At 46.8% G+C, this 27972-nt stretch overlaps 1 protein-coding gene across 4 annotated transcripts in view; it reads right to left on the reverse strand.

The window, feature by feature from the left end:
• Positions 1-27972, reverse strand: part of LOC119163083 (atlastin-3) — a 211358-nt gene that overhangs the window by 71942 nt on the left and 111444 nt on the right. For 3 of the 4 annotated variants that reach the window (XM_075874258.1, XM_037415019.2, XM_037415017.2), the window contains 2 exons: positions 18268-18525; positions 13448-13549 (listed from right to left, as the gene is read on the reverse strand). In XM_075874258.1, coding sequence (XP_075730373.1) covers positions 13448-13549; positions 18268-18525 — 360 coding nt within the window. The remainder of the gene's footprint in view (positions 1-13447; positions 13550-18267; positions 18526-27972) is intronic. The other variant, XM_075874259.1, reaches the window with a different exon arrangement.

Genomic DNA, 27972 nt, shown 5'->3' on the forward strand with positions numbered 1-27972 from the left:
CTTTGCCACGGTCACTAAGCAGTACACGAGTAGCCCCATGGTGCAAGATTATGGCGTGAAGAATGAAGTCTGCAACTTCCGTGGATGAGCCGCTAATAACAGAGGACGTCTCAGCGTAGCATGCCAGGTGGTCCGCGATGGTCACCAGCATCGTTTGCCAGCATTCGTGACGGGAGAGGTCCGTAAAGGTCGGCACCAACAACCTCGAACGGCATTGAAGTGCACGGAAGTGGTTTAGAAGTCCAGCAGGTGCAGACTTCGGGAGTTTACGACGCTGCCTTGGGTCGCAGGAACCAACGTACCGCGCTACGCTAGAAGAAAGGCCAGGCCAGTAATAGCGGCAAAGAATGGGGTCAAGAGTTTTTTTCAAAACCAAGATAACTAGCAATCAAGTCTTCGTGGAAGGCGTCGAGCACCTGAAGTCACAGAGAGCGTGGCCGTAAAAGAACCCAGCGCTGACCGTCAGGATGGTAAATGTGGCGGCACAGAACCCCATCGTTCAGCTTAAAGTGAAGGAGTTCACGCCGAAGTCGCGCGTTTGGTGGGTGAAAAGCTCCCAAAAGGTGGTCCATCATGCGTCTGCAGTGTGAATCGGGCCACTGGCGGGAAATAAATGTTGGCTCGTCGTCCGAAAATGGTTGCCTTATTGATGCGAGCGCATGAACCTTGGTAGATGTGCTGGTTCAGTTCTCACCAACGCTGATATGGGTAGTTGGAAGCGGGCAACGAGATAAAGCATCAGCGTCTTGATGTTTACTACCTGAATTGTAAGTTATGTCAAAGTTGCACTCCTGCAAGCGTAGTATCCACCGACCCAAGCGTCCGGACAAGTTCTTCAGTGTAGAAAGCCAGCATAAGGCGTGGTGTCCGTAACGATGATGGAGTGACGGCCGTGGAGATAGGGACAAAATTTCTTCACCAACCAAACCACAGCCAAACACTCATGCTCAGTTATCGTGTAGTTATTTTCGGGAGGGGTGAGGACGCGACTGGCATATGCAACAACTTTCTCTGGGGAAGACTTGTGGCGTTGTAGAATAACGGCTCCTATACCAAGGCCATTAGCGTCGGTATGGAGGATAGTCGGTGCAGCTTCGTCAAAGTGGCAGAGCAGAGGTTCAGACGTGAGGGCCCCTTCAACAGGTCGAATTCCGTTTGAGATTCTTGAGACCACACAAAGGGGACGTTGGAAGCAAGTAGCTGGTGTAATGGAGCTACTATCGAGGCGAATTTCTGGATAAACCGGTGAAAATAGGAGGCGAGGCCAAGAAAACTGCGAAGCTCCTTTGGTCTTTCGGGACGCGGAAAGTGAAAGACGGCAGAAATCTTGTCAGAATCGTGCCGAATACCATATTTCCTAACGACGTGTTAGATAGATGTGCCAGCGAAAGAGCATTTCTTAGTGTTTATTCAGAGCCCGGCGCCGGCAAAGCACGTCAGAACTTGGTCCAATTGTTCTAGGCGCTCGGGAAGTGTTGACGAAAAGATAGTAATGTCGTCCAGGTAGCAAAGGCAACTTATTCATTTCAGGCCGCACAGCACGGCGTCTATCATGCGCTAAAAAGTCGCGGGTGCGTTGCACTCCCGAAAATCATCACGTTGAATTCGTATAGCCCGTCGAAGGTTGTGAATGCCATTTTCTCCTTATTGTCTTCATGCTTGATAATCTGCCAGTACCCAGAACGCAAGTCGATGCTTGAAAATAATACCGCGCCTTGTAGGAAATCAAGGGCGTCATGAATGCGTGGCATAGGGTACACTTCCTTGCGTGTGATCTTATTGAGCTCCCGGTAGTCTACGCAAAAACGCACAGAGCCATCCTTTTTGCGGAACGAAACAATACGAGACGACCAAGGCCTAGATGAGTGACGGATGACTTCCCGTGTAAGCATGTCAGCAGCCTTTTCTCCTGTGATTTTTCTTTCAGCTAGAGACACGCGGTTGGGTCGCCAATGTATGATAGATGTCCCAACTGTTTGAATGCGATGTGCTGTAGTAGTAGTGTGGCTCAGCTTAGACGAGCAAATATCGAAGGAATTTGCGTGTTTCTGTAACAATGCGAGCAGCTGCTACGGCTGTGAATTTGTCAAGTCGCTGTTGATAGCTGTGGTAAAGGAGGAGCAAGAAACATGCTCACCGAAGGAAGGCTCTTTGGATGTGATGACCTGAAGTAGTATGACAAATACAGGCTTGAAATCAGCAACATGTGCCGCAGTAGTGCCCTGTGGCAGTAGAATCGTTTCTGTTGTAGAGTTTACGGCCGTGACAAGTGCAGAGCCATTGCAAAAACGAACGACACCAGACGGAAGAACTATGTCTTTACGAATGCAAAGTGGTGAAGGGAAGACCAATACATCACTGCGATAGATGCCTTTGGACGAAATGCTGACAATTTGCTCTTGTAGTGGCGGAAGTTCGATGTCTTTCGCATCGACCAAATGAAGTGGCTTCTGATTGTGGTCGTCAAGCATGTAGTCGGTGTCAGTAAGCTGAACAACGCGTTGTCCACAACAAATAGCCGTGAAAGCAGATGAAGAGAAATCCCACCTTAAAATTGGTTGGTGAGAGCAGCGGGACAGGGCAGCAAACTGGACACGCACAGTACAAAAACCGAAAGGGTGAATGACATTCCGCTGGGCAGGAAGTAAATGGGGACCAATGCAAGCCATCATTACTTTTTTTAAATGTTCACACAAATTAGCACGTATCACAGACAATGTCGCACCTATGCCCACCAAAGCATCGACTCTAACTTCTTTCACTTCCACGGAAACCATGCACGGGCCTGATGGAGGAACTTTAATTCTAAATTCGAATGCAGTTTTTCCTCCAGAAACTGCATCATCTGGTTTTCCGTATGAATATCAAAGGAGAATTAGGCGGGCCGAAGTGGAGAAGTGGAATGGCGGAAGGGCGAAGGCAAGTGGCACCTCGTGTTTCGGCTGTTCAGCGGTGCAGTCGATGCCGAAGGAGATGGGGAACGGTGCGGGGAAGACGAATAACGCCGACCTTGATTAGAGACCCCAGTGTACAAATGCGGTTCGCGCATGTTGTTTCGATGCTCATCTTCCTGGCGCTTTCGGCAGAAACGAGATATGTGGCCGCGATAGTTACAGTAGTAGCTGACAGGGCAGGATGAGTGCCACGGTGGTGAGTAGAAGGCGTTCGGGGCACCTGGAGATAGCGCGGTCAGGTGGACCGAAAAAGGGTCAGAAGCATGGAATGTTAGTTCACCGGCGGAGTGGCACCAACCGACGCGTAAGATGTTAGCGCCAATGTCGCGTGCGCGTCGCTGGGAGGCACGCCAGATTTGAGGGTAGGTAGATATGGGGCGAGAAGCAGGTGCCTGTACAGGCACAGAGCCAGCAGGGATGCTTCTGCCTAATGATTTCCCGCAAGGGCACTCCCGAAGACTGTGTAGAACGCGGTGTAGGAGGTATGAAGCCCATAGACCGCCATTCTTCGCGTATAATGTCCCGGATGACAACATGCAGACAGCCATAAGAAGTTGAGTGGTGGTCGCCAATGTCCGGTCGGAGACGAACGGAGTCCAGCCCATCAAGGCACTGGCATGTCGTCAGGATATCAGCGATGGTAGCAGGGTTTTGCACAGCGAGGGCTTAAAGGCAACAGGTCCAATGACTTTTAATATGTGGCGCACTGTGTCCGATTTCGGCATGGATTGATGGACACGCCGACCCAGTGAGAGGACATCCTTGATGTATGAAGTGTACAATTCGTTGGGATGCTGTCGGCGAGTACCGAGTATCCTTTTCGCGATGGCGGATCGAATGGCCGGTGTCCGAATAACGTGTCGCCGCTGCTGCTAGAAGCTAGCCCAGTCTGGTAAGTCAATGACGTGGTTGAAATACCATGTCTTCGCGACTCCAGTCCTATAAAAAGGGACGTAACGCATTTTGGCGGCCTCGTCCTACCGATTAGCGGCACTTACGCTAATAGTCATCGAGCCAGTCTTCTGCGTCTTCTCCACGAAGACCAGCGAAGAGCGGGGGTTCCCGCTGATGTCCGTGTATGTAAACAGGAGGGGCAGCTTGCGGCGGTGCGTGGTTGATGAGATCAGCGCCGGCAGCCTAGGTCTGGGACATGCTGCCTGACAGTGGGCGCAAACGGCAGCCTGAACGAAGCTCCAGGGGATAGAGCAGGCTGCGGGAGGTTAGAGGACCGAAAATCCACCTCTACAACGTACGAAGTCTTGGTAAACTTGGTTGCGACAGTGTGTATTTCAGGAAAGACCTCGAAAAACAAACGGGCAGAGCCAGTACACAGTAATGACGATGATGACGCCACAGAGTCACCATGAGGACAGAGACAAGTGTATGATGGTGATTATGATCATGCAGGGATGATAAGGGTGTAACAAACGCCCACAATATATATATATATATGTTCACCTGATCAACAGTATGGGTGGAGGGGCCTTAGTTAGGCAGAGGTAATCTTGTTACGAAGTAAAGGAAGATGCAGGACAGAATCAGCTGACAGGCGCGTGAGTGTGCTAATCAGTCAATGTGATGCTCGCCTGAGGTTGTTCTTTTGTAATTGCGTTTATACAGAAGTCACTGACCCCGTATCATATTGATGAGAGGTGCTGGGTAACCATCAAGCAACGGAGCTCCGCAGCGGATGCCGCATTGGTTTTCCAGCCATGACCAATGCTGAGCCCTTCGCGTCAACGTCAGCGTCTCCGACGAACATGGCGTCGCAATCATGCGTTTTCACGCTGCTCAAGGATCCCGATACATTCTGCGGGACCGATGGCGTCGACGTTGACGATTGGTTGACCATGTTCGAACGAGTGAGTGTGCCGAACAGATGGGATCCCATACTTGAATTGGATAATGTGCTGTTTCACTTGAGAGGCACGGCGAAGGTGTGGTACGAAAACAATGAAGTAAAACTCACAAGCTGGGACCAATGCAAAGAAAAGATGCGAGAGGCGTTTGGCAAAACCGCCAGTCGTAAGATCGCCGCCAAAAAGAAATTGGCCTGCTGTGCCCAATCTCCAACAGAATCATACCCCGCATACATTCAAGACGTGCTGGCTTTCTGCCGAAAGGCCGAAAGCGACATGACAGAAGGTGACAAGGTAGGAATAGCCGGGTGACAAGGGTGACAAGGGTGACAAGGTGGGATCGCCGACGCGTCGGCAATCCCTCAAAAGGATTGCCGACGACGCGTTCAATCTTCTGCTGTGCAAGAACTGTTCCACCGTGGACGCGATCAATAAAGAGTGTCGTCAGTTTGAGCAAGTAAAAAGTCGACGCATTCTGCAAACATTCGCCCGACTTCCAAGCACCGCTGCAACATCTAATTGCGAGGACCAGTTCGCACCACAACGACCGTCGCCGCTGGAAGATCTGACACGCATTGTTCTTCGCGAAATGGAAGCAATGGCGCCCTCGGCGTTCAATTCGCGCAGTACCGATACTACTCCTGTTACTGTTCCTCTTGTTCAAGCCATCGTGCGCCAGGAGCTTGAAAACATCAGAGTGCATTCTGTGTGCCACGTCACCGCCCCCAGAGTTAGCGAACGCCCTTTCGCGATGCCCTCCTCCGACAGACGGTTTTCTCCACGTACTCAAAACACAGCTGAGTGGCGAACTGCAGATGAACACCCTATATGTTTCAACTGCCACCGCGTTGGACATATTGCTCGTTACTGCTGCAACACATGGTCCTCGGCACCTCGTGCAACGACCAATATGATCCGTTTCTGCGGTACTGCCCACACATTTTCACCTGCCGAAGAGTCCCATGCCGTTGACCATTCTCGGAACACATGGTACAGCCGCTCGCCTTCACCACGTGGGCACCAGTCTCATTCGCCGCAAATACGTCGCCCATGGTCCCGTTCGGCGCAGCCACGGTGCTTCTCGTCCCCCGTGGCTTCCGGCCACATCATCTAGGAAAACTGAGAAATGCTGCCCCGGAGGTGGTGCTGCATTGATGACTTCCACAGCAAATCCTCTCTCCGTTCTTACCAGACGAAGTGTAATAGACGTTGAAGTAAATGGCGTACCTGTACAAGCACTTGTAGACACCGGCGCAGGCATTTTGGTCATGAGTTCAAGCCTACGCTTACGTTTAAAGAAAGTTCTGACACCTGTGGCCGATGGCGGCAGGCCAATGGTTCTCGGTCTGTGCACTGCGCGCTTAAGTATAAAGGACCACACTGCTTCTGTCATTTTTGCCGTGATTGACCACTGCCCTTATGACGTTATCCTAGGCCTGGACTTTTTGTCGAATCACCCTGCTGTTATCGATTGTGCTACCGGCGTCCTTCAGCTAGAACTGCCTCAGATAATCACTCAAACACCACACTGCTCCACTGCGCCTGTGCTCCCTACAGGATGTGCGACTGTCACCTCAGGCAGCCACCTACATCATTTTGACCACACAGCCAGAGGTTCACGATGGCTAATATGTTCTCTTTCCTCTCGCCGACGTTCTCTTGAAGCGCAACATCGCCATTCCCCATAGGCTTGTGACTGTCATTGATAACTGTACCTCGCTCCCACTTCACAATTTCAGCTTTTGCCCTCAAGTGCTTCCTTGTGGCATGTTCTTGGCCAGTGTATCCAATGCCAAGAACATGCCACCACCGAGATTGATTTACTTCAGTCTCCTGTAGCTAACAGCATCTGTTCTATGCTGAGTCGTTTCTCGAAGATGATTGCACCCGACCTCAATCCAGCGCAAGTCAACGACATCTACCACCTTCTCGCGTCGTATACCGACATTTTTGATTTCGGCGACAGACCTCTAGGGCAAACATCCACCGTTCAGCGCCGTATAAACACTGGTAACGCCAGTCCAATTTACCGACGCCCCTATCTTGTCTCTCACACTGAGCGCAGAGTTATCCAAGCGTTAGTTGACAAAATGCTCAACAAAGGTGCCATAGAGCCATCAAGTAGTCCTTGGGCATCCCCTGTAGTCCTTGTGAAGAAAAAGAATGGTACCTGGCGCTTATGCGTTGACTATCGCCACCTTAACAAGATCACGCGACAGGACGTATACCCGCTACCACGCATTGATGACGCGTTGGACTGCCTGCATGGCGCTACGTACTTCTCGTACTTCTCACACGTATCTTAGGTCCGGCTACTGGCAGATTTCTGTCAATGACATGGACCACGAGAAGAAAGCTTCGTTACACTGGATGGTTTACACCAGTTTAAGGTGATGCCTTTTGGACTATGTAACACCCCTGCTACATTCGAACGAATGATGGACTCTCTCTTGCGTGGTTATAAGTGGTCTACTTGTCTCTTTTACCTGGACGATGTGATAGTCTTTTCATCTACTTTCGATAGCCACCTGACCCGTCTCGCTGATATTCTCGCAGTCTTCAGAACAGCTGGGCTACAACTAAACTCCAAGAAATGTCAATTTGGCCGCCGTCAGATTACCATTCAGGGCCATCTTGTAAACGCCGATGGCGTCCAACCAGATCCTGAAAAGATCCACGCCGTCCGTAGCTTTCTGGTGCCCTGTTCTACATCCGACGTCCGGAGCTTCATCGGCTTCTCTTCTTACTTTCATCGTTTTGTGAAAAACTTCGCCGACAATGCCAAGCCACTCACAGATTTGCTGAAGAAGAATACCACATTCTCATGGGGCCCTGAGCAGGCTCAAGCGTTCACCGCTCTCATCTGCTGCTTAACTACGCACCCCATGCTTGCCCACTTTAATCCTTCTGCTGCCACAGAAGTTCGCACCGACGCCAGTGGCCACGGTATTGGTGCAGTTCTCGCTCAGCGGCACCCCGGCAGCCAGTGCGTGATAGCTTACGCCAGTCGCCCACTTTCTCCCCCTGAGAGAAGTTATTCCATCATCAAGAGAGAGAGTGTTTAGCTTTAGTTTGGGCCGTCGCCAAGTTCCGGCCATATTTATATGGTCGCATGATCTCCGTCGTTACAGACCACCACGCCCTCTGCTGGCTAACTTCTCTGAAGGACCCGACTGGACGTCTGGGTCACTGGACTTTGAGGCTTCAGGAATTTTCCTTTAGCATCAGCTACAAGTCTGGCCGTTTGCACAAGGACGCAGACTGTCTGTCTCGTCATCCGGTGGACCCTCCTGATCCCGTTGCGACTGACCTGGAGAGCAGCGTTATGACGTTTACTAATATCAGTGATGTGCGCATTGAACAACGACGGGATGAGTCAGTGCGCACTATCATCGACGCCATCCAGTCTGACAGCCATCACGCCGAATTCCGTATGTTCGTGCTACATGACGGCATCCTCTACCGCCGCAACGTCAGCACTGAAGGCCCTGAGCTTCTGCTTGTCGTTCCCCGTCATCTACGGCCTGCCACACTTGAACAACTTAACGACGCACTAACAGCGGGACACCTCGGTGTTTCCCGCACGTACGACCGCATGCGACGTCGGTTCTTCTGGCCAGGATTGTACCGCACCGTGCATCAATATGTCGCCACTTGCAAACACTGCCAGTGCCGGAAAAGACCTTCTTTGCTGCCAGCTGGACAGCTTCACGGAATCTAAGTCCCCTCTGAACCATTTCATCGCGTGGGATTCGACCTTCTTGGCCCTTTTCCGACGACGACACTGGGAAATAAATGGATCGCCTTCGCCAGAGATTATGCGACCCGTTACGCGATAACAAAGGTCATGCCAACCAGTTCTGCCACTGACGTCGCAGATTTTCTTCTTCAGGACGTCATCTTACACCACGGTGCACCCCGACAGCTGCTTAAAGACCACGGCTGCTCTTTCTTGTCCAAAGTTGTCGACGACCTCGTTCCATCGTGTGCCTCAGCGCATAAGCTATCTACCGCCTACCACCCACTCACTAATGGCCAACTGAATGCCTGAACCGCACGCTCACAGAGATGCTTTCGGTGTACGTCTCCGAAGATCATCGTGACTGGCACACCACGTTGGCCTATGTGTCCTTCACATATAATTCATCTCGACATGACAACACGAGAGTCTCACCTTTTTATCTTTTATATAGTCGCGACCCCATATTGCCATTTGAAACCACCTTACCTCTCAAGTCATTTGCTTGCGAGTACGCTCGCGAAGCCATTGATCGGGCTCACATGGCTCGTCAAGTTGCCCTGTCTCGTCTTACCGAGTCTCAGGATATGCAAAAAGCCCGCTACGACCACCGGCATCGTAATATGACGTTTGCCCCAGGTGACCACGTGCCCCTCTGGTCACCATGTCGCCGTGTAGGTCTCTCCAAAAAACATTTGCCTCAATACGCAGGACCCTACTTAGTCTTATGTCAAGTTAGTGACGTCAACTACGAGACAGCGCCATTGCACTCCGATACGTCACCAAGTTCGTCACTTGTTGACATTATTCATGTTTCGCGCATGAAACCCTACTTTTGTCGCACTTCTTCAGACTCGCGCCGAGACGGCACTCCAACGCCCGAGGGTCCTGTTACAAAGTAAAGGAAGATGAAGGACACGATCATCTGAGAGGCGCGCGAGTGTGCTAATCTCGCGTAATACAATGTTATAATACTCTTATCCATTATTACATCTTACCTAACACAACACAGAACCCACTTGCACAATATTTGTCAATGCACTAAAAGCTACCTATACAATGTTGCCTAATACATCGCAAAACAGATGTTTGTAATTATTACTAACAATGTCATCCAAAAGGATGTTGTACACCTGTCATGTACGAGGCAAAATTATTTCTAGAGAGGTTTTGCTTTGCATGAAAGGAGTCCTACTTTACGATGAGGATTATGCTGTGGACGAAGGAGTTGCTACTCAAGAAGGATTGGTGATACATTTTCGGAACAATTTATTTATTTATTTATTTATTTATTTATTTATTTATTTACATACCCTAAGGACCCGGGAGGGCATTACATAGGGGGGGATTAGGAAGATTTTCAACATGTGTAAAATACACTAAATATTCAGAACCACCATTATATAAAGCTCAAATGAAAAAAATTGAAAAAAAGAGTACACATCACAGTGGTGATAAGGATAATAAAAAACATATATATAAACTCAGCCGAAGAAAAGGTACGATAACAAAATACAATAGGCTCCAGGTAACAAGTGTAGGCGCGAATAACACACACAAAATATTCAAGTAATTCACATAAACAACACCACCGCATAACTACATTAATCGATTGGAACTTTTAAGAAAACTTTTACCGCTTTCAGAAAGGATGATGATTCTGTTAGAGTGACTACATAAGCTGGCAAGGAATTCTAGTTGGTTATTGACTGGGCTAAGGACGAGTTTTGGAATGTTTTTGTTCTCGGGAAGATGGGATTAGCTTTGTTAGGGTGATCAACACGGGCTGAATTGTGTGATGGCGGGAGGATATGCTTGCGCGCAAACTGGGAGTTGCTGTGGAAGAGCGAGTGAAAATTAGATAGCCGAAACGCGAAAGCTGTCTAAAGATTGGAGTACAAGGCTAGCCTGATAGCATTATGAACATTCGTCTTGGCCCATATTTTCACAAACTGAAGCTGCTAATGGTATGGTAGTAGCATATTCAGCAACAAGAGCCTGACCCTTTTTTTTTTCGAGTGAAACGATGCCGCATCATTGCACATCTCCGCATACTGCATACAGAAGTGAGCATTGTAATCCGTTCTAAATGACCTTAGTCGCCTATCCATGGTCTTATGTCACGTGGTCTTGCAGGTCATTGTAGACATAAAGAAAAGCTAAAATGCTCCTAACCCATTAAATTAAAGTATCAATGTCAAACATACCACGGTATAATAAATAACCAAGTATAAACATTCGATTGAATGGTGTCTCATAATTTGCATATGCCAAATGAAATTTGACGCCGCCAGATTCATTGCCTCAGTGTTGTCCGCAAAACATGAAATAGGTTTTGTACTTTTTACTCTATGCTGAAATTCGGCAAAGTTGAACTAACTGTTGTCGTTAAACCAACGCACGAACGGTTCATTTACCAGGGACTACATGCGTAACAGTCCGTGTCGTGCGCAAACGCCAGGTAATGAAGGGACCAACGGGGAGAGTAACTGCGCCGCAATCGCCTACTCTCGATGCTGCAGTGCAACGCTCGGCGCGGTCGCTGATCTATAAACAAGTTATATGGGCTATACGCCACGGTAAAGTCGAAGAACTGTGAAACGAATAGAAGATGCTATGAGAGGCAACTACAACGCGCAGTCAGTGCACACAGTAAGCGTCCTCGTGTTTCCGCCATGCCGGCTCGGGCGGGTCGAAACCAAATATCGGTGAACACGGGCAATGCGGATAACTCGCTTCAATGCGCTGTATTAGTTAGAACTGCGAAGAACACTGACAACGATAATAAAACTAAGCTGTTAGTTAGCGGTCGTGTACCCACGCAGTCACTGGCCACAACTTCAAAGCGATATATAGAAAAAGTAGGCTTCGTACGTCATCGATATCAAGCTGACTGCCGGTGCGAGTGCCTTGCAGGCACGCGCGGCAGAAACGTCGCATACAATTTCATTCGCAGAACACAATATCTCCTACACTAAAGCTTAAATACTCAGATTTGAGTGCACGTTAAAGAACCCCAGGTGGTCGAAATTTCCGGAGCCCTTTACTACAGCGTCTCTCATAATCAAATTATGGTTTTGGGACGTTAAACCCCACAAATCAATCAAATCAAAGCTTAAATAAACTTATGTCTTTTTCTCCATGCGACAATCGTTGTCAAACATCAAGCGGGAAGGCGATCGCAGATACGACTAATCATGCGGCCAACGGTGCACAGCGAGCGACATACTAGCACGATGAAATAACCGTGCCTGCCAATGGTCTTGCCGCTGTAAGTATACAGATACCTACATAACTCCGTAAGACACCGTGAACGATGGACACCTACCTATTGTTCATTTGCGACAATAGAATAGCGATGACGAAAATAACGAAGACGACAAATAGTAAAACGACGACGACAACCACCTACGAGCCGCATGTTGTGAACGCCGGTGGTCGTTTCGCCGTACTCCTCGTAAGCCTAGCGACGCCGTCGGCAAGCCGACGCGGTATGGCAACGGCGGGGCGCCTGGCTGCTTCACCGGCTTTCCTGCATGAGCACCGCTGCTAGGTTTGTGTTTGGGAACTCGTGAACCAGCACTGCGAACGCTGGTTCAGCCGACATGATCGAATGCCAGTTGATAATTCGAATTCACTGGCTGGAGGGATTTTGAAGAATACACGCATCCATATTAAAAGATCGATGCGCTTAGGTGCTATGAATTAGCCCATGTAAATGTTGACGTTACGGTGCCAATGTTTATTATTTTTAAGCCGAGTAAAAGTCGCCCACTGGCACTACATGAGAGGTCGAAACGATGTCCTATATATATCGATAGCTCGTTCTGTGTAGTGTAGCGTGGGTGGTCAGTGTTTGCGGTGTTTTACTTTGAAACAATAATACGTATGCATATGTATGTGTGTGTGTTGCATGACAAATATACTGCGTTTTTTAGTGCTAAATAAATTGGAATAAACATAAAATATACTTCACAAGTGCATGGTCGCCATTTTTTGCCATTCGTCTAGATGGGTCAACTGTTAGTTCCACTAGAGCAATCTACGAGGACCAACAATTAAACCAAGTTGACTAAGTGCGAGTTGGTAACAGTTGAACCCTTGGAGTTGCTCCCGCACTTAGCCCGAAAATGGTTCAAAATTTGTGGCAGCCTATTTAGTACCATAAACAACGAATGGCGTACCCCACTTTAGTCCTTTTCGGCTTAGAGTTTTGGAGCAGATTGAAAAAGCAGTCTTTTTTCACCACAGAAGCACGAATGATAGTTTGACATTTCTATTGGCCTTTTCAAATGGATGCTTGATACTATTCTCCTGAACCTCAATTTTCTGTCACACTGTGGTATGCAGCCGGAAATCGAAATCTGTCAAATTTGACACATAATGAATTTATTGCATTATTGCGCTATAGCCACCATGTAAGTTTTGCTGCATCACACTAAAATGAAGAAACACAATCTATAGGAATGTGTACCACAGCTGTGTTGTGCAAGATTTAGGCCATGAGATGCTTCAAGGTCAACCTTCAATATAACCCGAAAAAAGTAAAAGGACATTGTGTTGATCTATTCCACAGATAGGGATAAAAAAACCGCACCTTCAAGATTGTCTTTCAATTATGGTGCCAATATTCCGTCTATCTCTCGACCTTCCCAGTGTCATACTCCGTGCACACTTGCACATTTACTCATCGATATGGTATGATATCACAAGTCCCCTTCAAACCGGAATAACAGGGTTGAGACTTATGCAAGCTGGCTGAAGGGTCATTCATGCAATCCCACCAGAAAACGGTGGCAGAGTTTCCTCTTGTGAACTATGCACGAAACCAAGCTTTCCGTGCATTGTAATTACCACCACTCTGTGGATTTCCTCATAACGTCCTCACCACTCACCAGTGGTGCCTCCTCATCGCCATCATCGCTGTCAAAGGCGTACGTTTCTCTGCTTCTGGCGGCTTCCGCAGCCCTCATTGAGTCCTTCTTTCTGTCAGCCTTCTGAAAATTAGGAGTGCGCTGCCGATTAAACATTGTAGTCAACCATGAGTTGCTTTAAAATCATTTCGTTTTACTACGCCCGAAGTATCTCCATTTTTATTGTAATCACTCATCGCCTGAAATGAAGCAACAACCTAATCAACCCAAATGCTTACTTCTTTGGGCGTGCACAATGTTTTGCTTTAAAATTTCATTTGTTTCGATTATGTATTTTGTTACACTGCATGTTAGTAGGAATGACCCAGAATGTCCCTGAATAAACTGCATCGCGAGTGTGGGGGGAAGGCTTTTTTAATACTTTATTCAAAATTAGGAACCACAATTTTTACTGTGAAGCTTTTGAAAATGCCCTTGTTAGCAGCTACCCCAATACCCATTTGCTTCTTACTCATGTACAAGTGGGACTTCTTAGAGCTAAAGAAAAGCTTCGTATGTCATTCCTGTATTTACACTTATTTCCGAACCATCTTACGTTATATTGTCTATTTTCATGTCAACTGTTATCTATAATACGTACTTTACTGTAAAATTTTAATCAAAATTCAAAAATGTAGCGAAATAAATGTGCTATACTTCAGTAGAGATAGTACATATTAATGTTATTCGTTGTTAAAAGAAAGTTTCTTTAAAATATATTCTGTAATACAACGTCCTACAAATGTGGCAGGGCTTCCGTGTAATTCGCCTAAGGCAATGTACAAAACTTACTCATAGTTAGGTTGCATAGATATGTATTCGTGTCATTGTGGCTGATATTGTCAAGCATGGCAAGCAGAGGGCTCGGGAAATTTTAAACGCAGACAAAATCCAAATACTATGTGAAAGTTTTTAAGGCTGAAGACCAGAAAGTTGTTAAGGCTGAGACCGGGACTGGGCCACTCATCAACAGTACACAAAAAACGTAACAGAGCAAAGCGCAAACTTCCAACGCTGCTGGCACGCCCGTTTTCTTCCTTGTTGTATGTTAGCGCTTTGTGGCGCGTGTCTTGGAAGTGTCCCATAAACCAGTTGCCCAATACACTCTAAAGTGGTATAGTTCTATCAGCATGTCTTCACTTTCGCGCTCTGTGAAGGACGGATTACATCTGGAGTGTGTGCTTTCTTGCTAGCACTTGCTGGCCCACTTTCACTTTGTATGCGTTAAACGCTTTCAGCCAAAGCTGTTCTGAGAACAGAACACGGGTCGCGTGCGAGCATTAGTTGTCCACCGCCAGTGTCCGTATACCACTGTCGCACGAAATAACAAAAACACGCAGGCACCGCCGTGGTGGTCTAGTGGCTAAGGTACTCGGCTGCTGACCCGCAGGTCACGGGTTCAAATCCCGGCTGCGGCGGATGCATTTCCGATGAAGGCGGAAATGTTGTAGGCCCGTGTGCTCAAATTTGGGTGCACGTTAAAGAACCCCAGGTGGTCGAAATTTCCGGAGCCCTCCACTACGGCGTCTCTCATAATCATATGGTGGTTTCGGGACGTTAAACCCCACATATCAATCAAGAAAAACACGCAGAGTAAAGAAAAAACATAGGAAACAATGGGATTTGAACCCAGGTTCGCTGCGCGCCAGCGAAGTATTCTAGCCTTGAGCCACGCTGGCGCTGGAAACTCCTTTGCAAACTGGCCATAGGCAGGCTTGATGTCGGGAAACGAATTGCGGTAATATGAGTGTTAAAACGTTTTAGAACAGCAAATAAACAACAAGGTGTCACATAATTTCAATTGCGCAACGAGTGGGTCATCGCACGTTCCAACCCTTTACAAAAGCCTGATCCTTTTCACCAACTAACTGTGGCACATACCCGTGGTTGGGGATTGTGGGGATTACAAAAGCTTCTGGCATAATTTTTCATCGTCGTCAGCCGCAACACAAAATTGTTGCACAAAGTTCCTTGCAAGTGTACAGCGAGTACCACGCTTCTATAAAGAATGATGAAGCATGACGTAGTTAATAATAGAGAGTTTTAGTACTGCGTACGTGGCGGCGCTGCGTACGTAAGAACGCCACGTTCTGCGTAGTGCGCATGCGCAGACCGCAACGTGCACGTATCGCGTTACGTATGCAGCCGCTACGTACGCACGCATGAGATGCGTGCGTGCGTACGTATGAGCTGGTCGCGCCGCTCCCGAACAAGTTCGCGATAGCGCGAGACTTCGTTTTGCAAAATGGCGGCATCGAAGGCAAGCACCGACCAGCTCTGTGGCTTAAAATATGGCCATAATCTGGCTATACCACTTGGATTGGCTCACATTGGCTGTCAACAACACGCGCTTCTATTTTGATCTACCAGGTGACGCAACACGCTTCACGCTCGTTACGTACGCGGGTACTACGGCGTACTAAAAGCTGATTTGTGGCAAACGACGCCACGTAACGCAAGGCGCTTGCGTGATGCGTACGTAGCAGCATTCCGCAGTGCTAAAACTCTCTAATGCCTGCCTACTACCCAACGATTACTGTCGTAGCTACTGCACGCACTGCAAATGTGCGTGCAGCAGCTATCCAAAGTGTGCTAAAAAGGCTCTGAAAAGCCGCTCTTTCAGCTTTAGCTGTGACAGCGCTGGGCACGCTTTTCAAAGGTCTGGCTCATATCTTCTTTCTGCATTAATTTCTATATGTAATTATCTGCGCTTTGTCTTAATTAAGATCATGCTTTGGTTTTTAACTATGAGACAATTTTTAACTCCTATACTCGTCACACTGTCATCGCATGGATTAGTTTACCTACAGAAACATTCTGTATGCGATGTCCAATGATTCCGTATGTTTCCGTAAAAATACATACCTTTCTCATATAATTTTCATATATTTCCGTAAAATACTTACGGAAGCATACGGAATTATTGAACATCGCATACGGATCGCTTCAGTAGGGTTATTCGCCATTTTATTCTTCTGATAAGTTTCATTAGAAGACCTTGCGTTCAAAAAAATAAAATATTTTAAGAACGGAACCGTATGTGTGCGTCTATCAGAATGTGCCTTCCTTTTCTGGTGGGCTCATGGTTAAACAACTAAACTAATCGTGTTCAGTGATTTATAAGTAAGTTCAATGGACAATTTGTTATTCCGGGTGTCCCCGGCGTCAATGTGCCACAGCGATGACTTCTGAGTCGTTTCGAAGTATATTCGATATCAAAAAAAGCCATGCATGTGTGGAACGCGCACCACTGTGACAGCGAAAGCAGGAATAGCGGCCTTTCAGAGCCTTTTTTGATTATTGTTTGAATAGCTACTCCAAACGCACACTGGCAGGGTACCCACTACGCGTCATCCATCTGGGATCCTGGTGGCACTACACTAACACATGAGTTGGAAGCAGTCAAGAATCGTTCAGTTCGCTTTATCTTGTCTCTTTATACCCGCACGGCCAGTATTACACTAATAAAATCTCAGCTCAACCTTCCTGAACTCGCCATTCGGCGTAAAATAGCTCGGCTAAGTCTCTTTCATAAGCTTTATTATCATAACAATAGCCTTCGCGAACATTTAATTAAACCCCCCTCATTCATATCACCCAGAATCGATCATCCACAAAAAGTTCATCTTCCTTAATGCAGAACCACAACCCATTTGCACGCTTCATTCCGAGAACTACATCTCAATGGAATCTGCTCCCACGATCAGCTACCGCAATCACCGACACATCACATTTTAAGGTTTTTTACAAAATCTGTTTGGCGCTACTTGATTTCTGCGTTGTGTTATATATGTGTATATACGGATGTATGTATGTGTATGTGTATATTTGTGTCATGTCCTTTTTGTTTCTTTGTTGTTTTTGAGAGTGTTTGTTGTTCTTAGTGCTTGAACATGTACCACCTGCATTATCGCTACTGCTACGTTGTCTTTGTTGACGAACTTTATATATAACGTAATTCTGTATTATTCTGTCAATTATTGAAATTTTGTTCTTGTATATACTTATCAAGTGTTTTTTCCCATTTTTACATGTAACATGCCCCTCCCCTCTGTAATGTGAAAACCCTGAGAGTATAATAAATAAATAAATAAATAAATACGCCATAAATCTTTGTGTATTAGGCAGGCATTCACTATGGCATTCTTAGTCATTCTTCGGAGAAGCGTGGTAACCACTGCGGACTTCAAAGAAACTCAGTGCAGTTTTCTTGTGCTGCGGCTGACTACAACAAAAACTTACGCCAGAAGAGTTTGAAATCCACAGTTCCACACATTGGGTATGCGTCAGTGTTAAATAACGAGCAAAATCAAGCTCGTGTAATGGGTTGGAACATCCGACGATGGATCGATTCACGTCGCCACTTGGCACGATTCGCAATATGTGACATCTGATCGTTCCTTCACTGTTCCGAAACGCTTCATTACTCATATTATTGCCATTCTTTTCCCCACATCGGGAATGTCTAAGGCCAGTTTGTACCGGAGTTGAGAACACAGACGTGGCTCAGTGGTAGAATGCTGGGCTGACACGCAGAAACCTGGTTTAAAATCACATCGTGTTCTTGATGTTGTTTGTTTGTATTTTTTCTTGTGATCTTGTGGTATAGAGATTACGTACACTGGCGGTGGCAGCGAACAACTACGGCACGCCCGTAAGCCGTGGCGTATTTCATAACAGCTATCTCTCTGAAAAGAAGCGCCAAACGTTAGGGCGTTGCATTGATTTATACGTAATGTTGCTAGAATCTTTCTGAGGTCTACCACTCTAATACTCTGCAATATAACAATGAAGATCAGCACCTTGCGTTTGGCAAGTTGCTTTTCGACGACCACCTGGATAAAGTGCGCGGTCAGAGACACGGCGCTAGTGGTTCCAAGCGCAATGGCTACGATGGGCAGCTCTACCACAGCCAAGGCAATAGCAGCAGCTGCCAGACCAGTCGTGACAAATCCGTGGACAGCCTTGAAAGCCACGTGTTTGAAGAATTCGGTGTTGAAGGATCTATTCTTCTTTTCTTTCAAGTACTCGCAGTAAATCTCGAAAGTGGCGTCCATTTTCTGAAACAATATTTACATAGTTGCATGAACTGTCGCAAATTGCATAGCACCAATGATGAGTAATTCCGTGTCACGAAAGTAAACTAAGACAGAGAGAAAACATATACAAGAAAAATAAGAATGTTGTCTTGAGAAAATTGGCGGTCTCTTACCCTGTACCTTGCAAAGGTAAACAGGTGGTGAAGGAGTGGAAGTAAAAGAAACGAGTTTGTATTAGTATAGGCAACAAAGCTGGAGGAACAGTTCTGACTAAAGCAGCACCCATGTACTATCACGTCTGCTGGACAAGAAAAACAACTTTTTTTATCCAGCAGCCGCGGTAGCACACACAAACTCATTATGTAAAAAAAAAATCACACATGAAAACAAAATTGTAATGTTTCAACCATGTTCTGGCCGCTTCACGTTGCCACAATTAAACGTTTTAGCAAAATTACTCGCCACATTGAGTACACAAAAACTTTCCAATGATCCAGAATGCCCTAAAGAAGACTGCGGATGTGTTTTTATAACCGAGCGCTAATGCATGCTCAAGGCTCAGGTGATGCCACTCTACCAAACAACTATGTAACTTTTGAAGTCCAGTAAGCAAGGACTCTTTTTTTTATTAGAGAGAGAAGAAATTGTTCCTGGCAACTATATATCAATAGCTTATGAATACAAAGGTGTTGACGTAAATTTCTGACGTGGGACTAGTAACAAAATGACGCACTTTGAGCAGTATCTGACCAGAAAATATTGCCAGGTTAAACTCCCTCGGTGAAGCTTCTTAGTTTGAGGCAGATTTAGCGAGGGTTAGGCCGCAGTGCCTTCAACTAGCGGTGGTTGAAAGTGGTGACTAGACACGAAAAGCAAGCCGTTAGGAGGGGCATGCATGCCGCTCCTTCAGTCCGGCCATGCCACCTTTTATTTAGTCCTTGGAATGTCCGCTGGAAGGGGGTACCTCTATATATTAATATATGATGAAAAGATGTGAAATGGTGGTACTTGGAGTGTTGACTAGATGAACGAACAGATGGACAGACGCGCTGATGGACGGACTGACAGACAGGCAGATGCACGGACAGATGAACGCATGGATGGAAGGAGGGACACACGGATCGGTGCATGGATGGACGGCGCTTGGTCAGACGCTCGGACGGACGCATGAACAGAAGCATAGACAGACGGACGCATGGACGGACGGATGCACGGAGAGACAGATGTACGATGAAATGGACGCACGGACGGATGTGCGCAAGACCGACCGGACGAACGGAAGCACATGCAGACTGTCGGATGCTTCACCCCACTCCTCATCATGCAGTCTGTGGATATGTTGGTATTTTTTTCTGCCTTTGTTCGTACTTTTGCCATGTCATCCGCCACTTTTCATCCATGACAGCACCTTTGGAGCAGCACCTTTGAAGAATCGTGATTCGCCCATTCTGCGAATCTTAGCGCGCGTAGGTCGTCATGACGAAATTTGAATCAAATCTGTCGCGTTGAAGTTATTTTATTTTGACAGCAAAGAGCGTACGAGAGTTTGATGAAAATGAACTGCCCTGCGACATCAACACTAGTGCCACGTGTTCGCTGAGATACATTCCACACATGCCATCCCGAGCGACGATGCACTAGCAGCGATGACCTCTACGATCCGATTCTTCTTATCGTGGCGCTGAATGATGCCGATGCCTGGAAACGCACTCGCTCGCCACGTCTGATCTTTGTCGCACCGCTTTGAATGATTTCGTCAAATTACCAAGATGCGAACGACCTTTGAAAGAATTGCGAAAAAAAAGAGCATGATTCAATATGTGCTTGCCAGACTGCATGTCGTGGAACCGTTGTGAGTTGCAGTCGTCTCGTTCGAAGCGCGGAAGAAGCGCAATGAGAGTGTCTTTTCATATCACGTGTATATTACAGGCAAACACGACCACAAGTTATCAAAGTGGAACAGCGTATAGAGAGATATCATCGGTAACAAGTAACACGCGCGCATCGTTGAATTTTAGTGTGTAGACGTCGTTGCGTTTGCGTAATACCGGTTTCTGGCCGCGGCAACCACGAGAGGCTGGTTAGGTGGGGCAATCGGGAGGCACGCAGAAGAATCTGGGAAGCAGAAAACGTATTCCATTTCTCCCCTGATGTTCATTCCCAATAGCGATCTTCCATTGACCCCTTTGCGTATACCTGAATGCTGCACACCGAAACACACCAATATAGGTAACTGAGACACACGAGCGAACATGGCTGAAGCATGCATTTTCAGGCACCTCCTCAGTACAGCTTGGAATTGCGTCCATTTTTGAATCGCTCTTTTGTAAAGGGTCGATCGAAGCAAAAATATTTTGCAACCACTTGGATCGCGGGTATTCCAAGCTTCAAGGTATTGTATTCAACCCGAGCCGACAATATGTACGGCGACGACGGCAATGCAGAAGACAAGACATGACTGAATATGTCCGCCTAGCAAAGGAAATGTTCGCGGAGCATCTGAGCCTGATGTCATTCTTTTCTCTGGAAAAGTGGTCAGCAGGTGGCGCGATCTGGAGGTGCCCGTGAGGTAGCACCCCTGGTAGTGCCCGAAACGCGAAAAATGGCGGGATCGCTGGCCTTTTTGAATCTTGCTATATACCTGTAATATAAATCGATAAAAGTCATAGTTATTCATGCCTCAGTGGCATTTTAGGTCGCAAATCACTGCTACGGAATCTATAGCTACTCGTTGACGCAAAAATCTTGACACGAGTAAATTTGATGCCTGTGCTCCTTTAACTTCACTCCTTTGTGGCGACCCTGTCTTCGCGGAGTGGTCATCAGCATGTGATACTGCATTCACCACACTTCGCCGCCTTCTAACTTCCCACCTATACTGCTCACGGGCGCTAGTGATGCCTGTCTCGGTGCTGCGCTTGCACAGCGTCAACCTGAAATTCAAGAGAACGTCGTCTGTTACTCCAGCCATGCACTCACCAAAGCCGAAGCGAACAACTATGTGACCGAAAAAGAAGGCCTAGCCATAAAATGGGCTGTACACAACGTTCGAGCCTAGTTTTAAGGACGCCCATTTAGTGAGATCCCAGATCACCGTGCATTATGCTGGCTTTCCTCCTTAAAAGATGCATCCAGCTGGCTTGCCCTTTGTGCACCATGTCTGCAGGAGTATGATGTTTTCGTCGTTTATTAGTGTAGACGTGAACATTCTACTGGTGACGCTCTGTCCACGTCACCTCTTCCATCTGATGATTCTTCCATGTGTACATCGTTTTACAAGGTGTCCTCAATATCCGTCACTGACATGCCTCTGCAGCAAAAGAAAGACACACGGATCGCTCCCCTTATAGACTTGTTATGTCGACCTCTATCACACCCCAAACCCTTCAAAACTATGGTGGCAAATACATAACTGTTGTATTGGAGATGGTTATCTATATCGTCGAATAACCTTTCCGAAGGGCGTAAATTACTGTTAGTTATTCCCCGACATCTTCGGTCAGACACACGCGCCTCCTTTCACACTGATCCACACTGTGTACATGCGAGAGTACTTAGGACGTACACACGCATGCGCCAACGCAACCATTCGCCCCAGGATCGAATGGAACCACTGCCTTGTGGCCAATGGCTGAAGCGTACCTAGTGTGGATTGCTCCCTGCGTCATCTGCTATCTACATAGGCTAGCACGTGCGCGTACGCCATGCTTGTGCTCAAAGGGTCGTTTGTCCCACCACTCTGTTAGCGCAAGAGTAATTGCTTGCACCATTGCCTACCACGGTCTAAAGATGCATTTGGTCTTACTCGCCTATGTATATACAACAATAAGATGAGGTCGAGCACTTGACGAGAGTGTTGTGTATCGTTATCGTAGCCTCTCTTCACCAGGGTCATGTTGATGTAGGTGCCGGTTTTTAGCTAAAGCCCATCGTAAAGTGCAATTGGCATCTTCCCAAACATGAGGAATAATATGTACCATGTGAATGCAGCGTTTAGCGACTCAGTGATAAACGAATGTTTTGAATTGTTAGGTGTCTACTTCAAAACAAAATTGTGGCATTCTTCCTTATCGGTTATGCGACGAACTTTATTTGTGCTTGAGATAACCTTGTATTGTACGGTCCTAGTCCCAAGACACTGCTGTGTAGTAAATTGTGGCACTTTGGTACTTCGACTGAATGACACGGAGCTGGTTAAACTTGAGTTGCCGTGCGCAATTTTAGAATTGGGCGACATTAATACAGATATAGACCAGTGTTTTTATCAAAGGTGAACGTTTGGCAGAAGTCTGCTTTGTTGGGATAGGAGTGAGGCAATTAGAAAACTTGAAATAAAAATTGTATTCTGAAAACTGACTTTTCAAAGCCAGACTAAGTGCTGACTCAAGCACTGTAATACATTTTTTGTTGGAGTTTCCTTATTGCCTCACCCGAGTTCTTACATTTAGGTTCGTTTAAAAGAGGCCAGATTGTCAAAATTATTCCCGATGGCACGCGTCACATATGTCATGTGATTTCAAGGAGAACGTCATCTTTTTTTTTTTCACATTGTCTTGAGCGTTCTTGTGTGGTCGTACTAGACTGACGGAAAAAGTGCACACACATTCGCTCGAAAAAAAAAACACCTTTGTTTCATAAAACTATCCAACTTTCGCATCACTGTGATGCAGATAATCAGTAAGAGAAAGCTGCGGGTTGAACTACTACCTTTTTATACTGTTATAGGAGTAAGCCTGCTTAAGCGCTGTAAGTCACGTAGCGTTCCTGAATGAACTTATCAACTGTCCTACGTTTATTTCATAAAGAAACTAGTAATACAAGAATGCCGATGAGTAATCACTATATTTTTGGGTTCATCACCGAAAAATACAGGATTCCTTCCTTTTTTGGGTTTTGAGGTGGTTCGTGCATTGTAGACGGGACACAACCTCAACACCTAATATAAAAACAAAAGAAACATGACACACGGCAATGCGAAAGCGCAGAGAGTAGCCAAGCGCGAACATCCTTTTTAATGGGAGACTGCGTTTCTGTCACAAGCAATAGTAGCGTTCGGTGAGCTTCGTTCATTCGTCAATCAATGGACGGTATATATATTACCAGTAGGCAGCAGTCAACACATTTTATTCGCCGACAATCAGCTCACAGCGCTCAGAAAGCGCACCGCCGGCTACTTATCTAAACCAGCACGGTGACGGTGCTGCTCCCTATAGCCCGATCTCGGGCGGATGAAGTGGAATGTAACGCTCTGTCCACCACTACATCCACTCTTGTCTCAGTTGTCAGCGCCGCATGAGTACTTCTCACTGTTCTTCTGCTCCTCTGTTGCCTCCATTGTCCCGTCAGATTCTCTGAACGTGTGAGCATTCATCTTTGTGGACCATTGCCCATTACTCCTGCTGAGAACTGCTATGTAATCGCCGCAATTGATTACTTGAGGCACTACGTAGAAACTTCACCCCTGTCGTCTGCGTCGGCGAGTGACGTCGGTTCTTTTAAATTACACGACATGGTTCTGCGTCATGGCGCACCACGTGAGCTGCTCAGCGACCAAGGACATGTATTTCTTTCTGAAGCCATTGAATCACGTCTTAAGGAATGTCACATCATTCCCCGTACCACCACTGCATATCATCTTCAAACTAAGGCTCTTATCTAACGATTTAAACAAACACTGGGCTCAATGTACGTCGACTCTGCTCACTCAAACTGGGACCGAGTTCTTACCTTCACGATGGGCGCACACAATACTGCCACTCCGACAGCGACTGGAGGCCCTTCATACTTTCTACTTTATTGACGGGAGTCCTCCTGCATTCTCAACAGGCCCGCCATGGTGGTCTATTGGCTAATGTATTCGGCTGCTGACCCGCATGTCGTGGAATCAAAAGACGGCTATGGCGGCTGCATTATTGGTGGAGGGAAAATGCTGTAGGCGCGTGTGCCCAGTTTTAAGTGCACAATTAAGAGTCCCGGGTGGTCTAATTTTCCCGAGCCCTCCCCTACGGCGTCTTTCATAATCATATGGTGATTTTGGGACGTTAAACCACACATATCAATCAATGCATGCTCTATACTATCATTCTGTATACCGTCACGACACAAATGAGTGCACAACTATTTCAGAAGCAGCTAAATACTGTGGGTATTTAAAACACGCTTCTTCATCACCTGTACAAATACCATCATCACCTAGTGTTTTTCATCTTCATCATTAGTGGGATGGCCCTTGAGTCGGTTCTGTTCCTCAGAGGTAACAGTTTTGGCCACGTCTTCCAGGCCTAATAAAGGCGTGTAAAGAACTACATCGCAAGTGGTGGAGGTGCTGGGTATTAATCCCAGGATCTCTCAAACCTATACCAATAACCAGCGCCACTGGGTACCAGCGTCCAGCGTCATGCCTGATTATGGGCCCAGTATGGCGCTGATACCAGCGCCTCCCAGCGCAGGTACTGCGACGATGGAGCGAGAGCGTCCCAGTACTCTGCGCAAAGTGGCTTCACACGTTTAAAATGGGGGAGCCCATTCGCCTTAAATAAATAAATATATAGGCATGATAGCGCACATTCACATTAAAAATGAAAATATAAAATGTGGAAGAAATTGGTTGATCCCACGTACAGTGGGAACAGATGATATGCGCAGCACGAATTTAGAAGGTTGCCATGATATGTCACTCTAGCATCAGCACAATGTAACGAGGGGGAGGTAAATGATGCCGTACATAACCTACGTTTTATGATTATCATGTTTGGATGTGTCGTTTACCTTCGTCATCTATTCCCGTCACGTGATACCAAATTTAGACTAAGTGGAGCTAGCGAAACGACCGCGAATACGCTATGAGCGTGGCATGTTGTCGTTTTCCTAAATGACACGCTTGTCAGCATTATAATGTTCGCACCAATCACATACTTTTGCCATCCATTCACGTCAGGTAACAAAAAATTTCGTATATGTTGAGTTAACAAAACGGCTGCGAGTGCATCATGAAGGGCACAATATACTCCAATGTAGCGTTGACGCGCGCGCGCGCTGGACACAGCGATGCTTCGTTAGCAAAACGCGAGCACTTGACGCCAGGCGCGGCCGGTGCGACCACCGCCCATCGGCGCGGCCCAGTGGCCCGACGGCAACCGGCATGAAATGCGACGTGCTGCGTTTCGCGCCAATGCGTTACCGAGATGGCACTGCGTCTCCTTCTTTTCGTGACGAAGGGACGCCGGATGCACTGAAACGCGCATGCGTGAAAGCAGCGTGGCGCGGCGGGCAGCTGCGAGTATGTGGAAGGACCAGCACCTGGCGTGCCCACGCCGGCGGGACGCGGAGAAGTGAACGGCGGCGAGCACGCGCACCATGCCACGTCGAATGGTAATGGTGCCTGGACTGTGGTATTTTGTAATGTTCTCACATGACACGCATCTCATGATTATCATGTTTGCACCATTCACATGCCTTCGTCATCCGTTGACGTCACGTAATACAAAATTTGGCTTATATGAAGCTAGCGAAACGGCCACGAGCACATCGTGATTGTGGCATGTAATCAGGTTGTTATATGACACGCATATCATAATTGTTATGATTAGGATGTGTCATCTACCTATGTCGTCCGTTCGCGTCACGTAATGCTGAGTTTGGTACATGGGAAGCTAGCGAAACAGCCACGAGCACATCATGAGCGTAGAATGTAGTCATATTGTTACATGACACGTATCTCATGTTTATCATGCTCGCACTAGTCACATACCTTCGTCAACCACTCACGTACCTTAATACTAAATTTGGTATATGTGACGCTTGTTACATGACACGCATGTCATGATTTTCATGTTAGGGTCGGTCGCTTGTGTTCGGCATGAAAGCACGTCATACCACACCAGTTTTGAAACATGCCTTATGAACGAAACCACTGCAAGATGTGCAGGACCATGAATTGTAAATCATGACATTCATGACATACATATCATAATTTTCACGTTATGACAAGTCATATATGTGCTTCATACAGTCATGTTATGCCATACCAAGTTAGGCATTGATACCATTATCGAAACGGCCAGGAGAGCTAAAGGTTGTAGGCGGCTAGATAGATAGATACGCTCAATGTCGCCGAAGTTCGCTAGAAAATGCTTCGCATTCAAAATAAACTCCACCTGACGGGAAGTGAACTCGCCACCTTCTGACTACGAACTGAATATACTACCGCCTACGCCACGCCAAAACGTGCGTCTTAGGTTGTAAAATGACCATTTATCCGAAAAACGCGCCGTTCGACTTCATTTATACAATTCACACAGTCAAGATTGACGCTATATTACTTCCCCAATACAAATGACTTCTTAATTCGACAGTGACGAACAGCTTCCGCGCACCGAATAACGTGCGGATATTAGCAAGAGCGCAAAGTTTCTTGAAGCATCCACGTCTTAACACTGACAATTCTCAAACTGACTGCAGGAGCAGCCACAGATGGTCGGCTGTTGCTGCCGATAGTTTTTTCCTTTGATAGTCGGTTCTCGCACTTGTTACTGGTCAGCATGTAAAGATGACTTAAACGTCTGGTTCGGTAGATATCCGTGCACGTGAGTGAATATCGAGTTTTTTTTCGTGCAAGCGACGATGTTGCAGCACACATCTGGCATGTCAGATTACATATTTGCAGTTATATCGATATCTGCAACTAAGCTACCGCCGAAAAAATTACTGATGCAATATGCTGAAAAAGTATGCCAGTGTGTTAGTTCACTAAGGCCTACCGCATTACCACCTGAAAATTGCTTGTTCTTACATATACGAGTCAGAGAAGTACCGACTCCTGCGCTCAGAAAGAAGCTTTTGGTGACAGCCTGCGTTGCTGAAAGAACGACACATCGATCATCGTTGCTCCTTGTGCGGGCACCGCACACGCAAAAAAATGGTCGATTCAGGCTCAAGAATGTCTAATCTACATTTTACAGTCCTTATTACACTTTAGAATTGTACCTATTCAAAGTAAAAAAAGCTGGCAGCAGGTACACCGATGCGGGCGGCACGATAGGCCTCGCTGGGACGAAGCACTGGGTAAGGCGACGCATCTATCGTCAGCACTCTTTCTACGAACATCGACACAAGGCAAAATAGTTGATTAGGTTCATAGATGTCGAAACTATACTTTACAGTTATTCTCACACTTTAAAATTGCGTGTACATGAACCAAGAAGCGCCGGTAACATATACACCAACGCGGCCAGCATGACAGGTTTAATGCTCGCTGGGCCGGGCACTAGGTAAGACCACTCTTAATGCGCTGAAATGGGATAGTTGAAGATTCTGCATTTGAGGTTCGGAAGATTTCTAACTGTTACGTTAAGAAGAGGGATAAGCGTGGCCAGACATCAATTCATGTGGAGTGGCGGAATCGAACGGCAGCTTTTTTTCTCGCCTTTACTAGGAAACCTTGCGAAGTGATCGAGAGAGTTCATTTAC

Source organism: Rhipicephalus microplus, chromosome 9 (genome assembly GCF_043290135.1).
Source record: "Rhipicephalus microplus isolate Deutch F79 chromosome 9, USDA_Rmic, whole genome shotgun sequence".
NCBI classification, from domain to species: domain Eukaryota; kingdom Metazoa; phylum Arthropoda; class Arachnida; order Ixodida; family Ixodidae; genus Rhipicephalus; species Rhipicephalus microplus.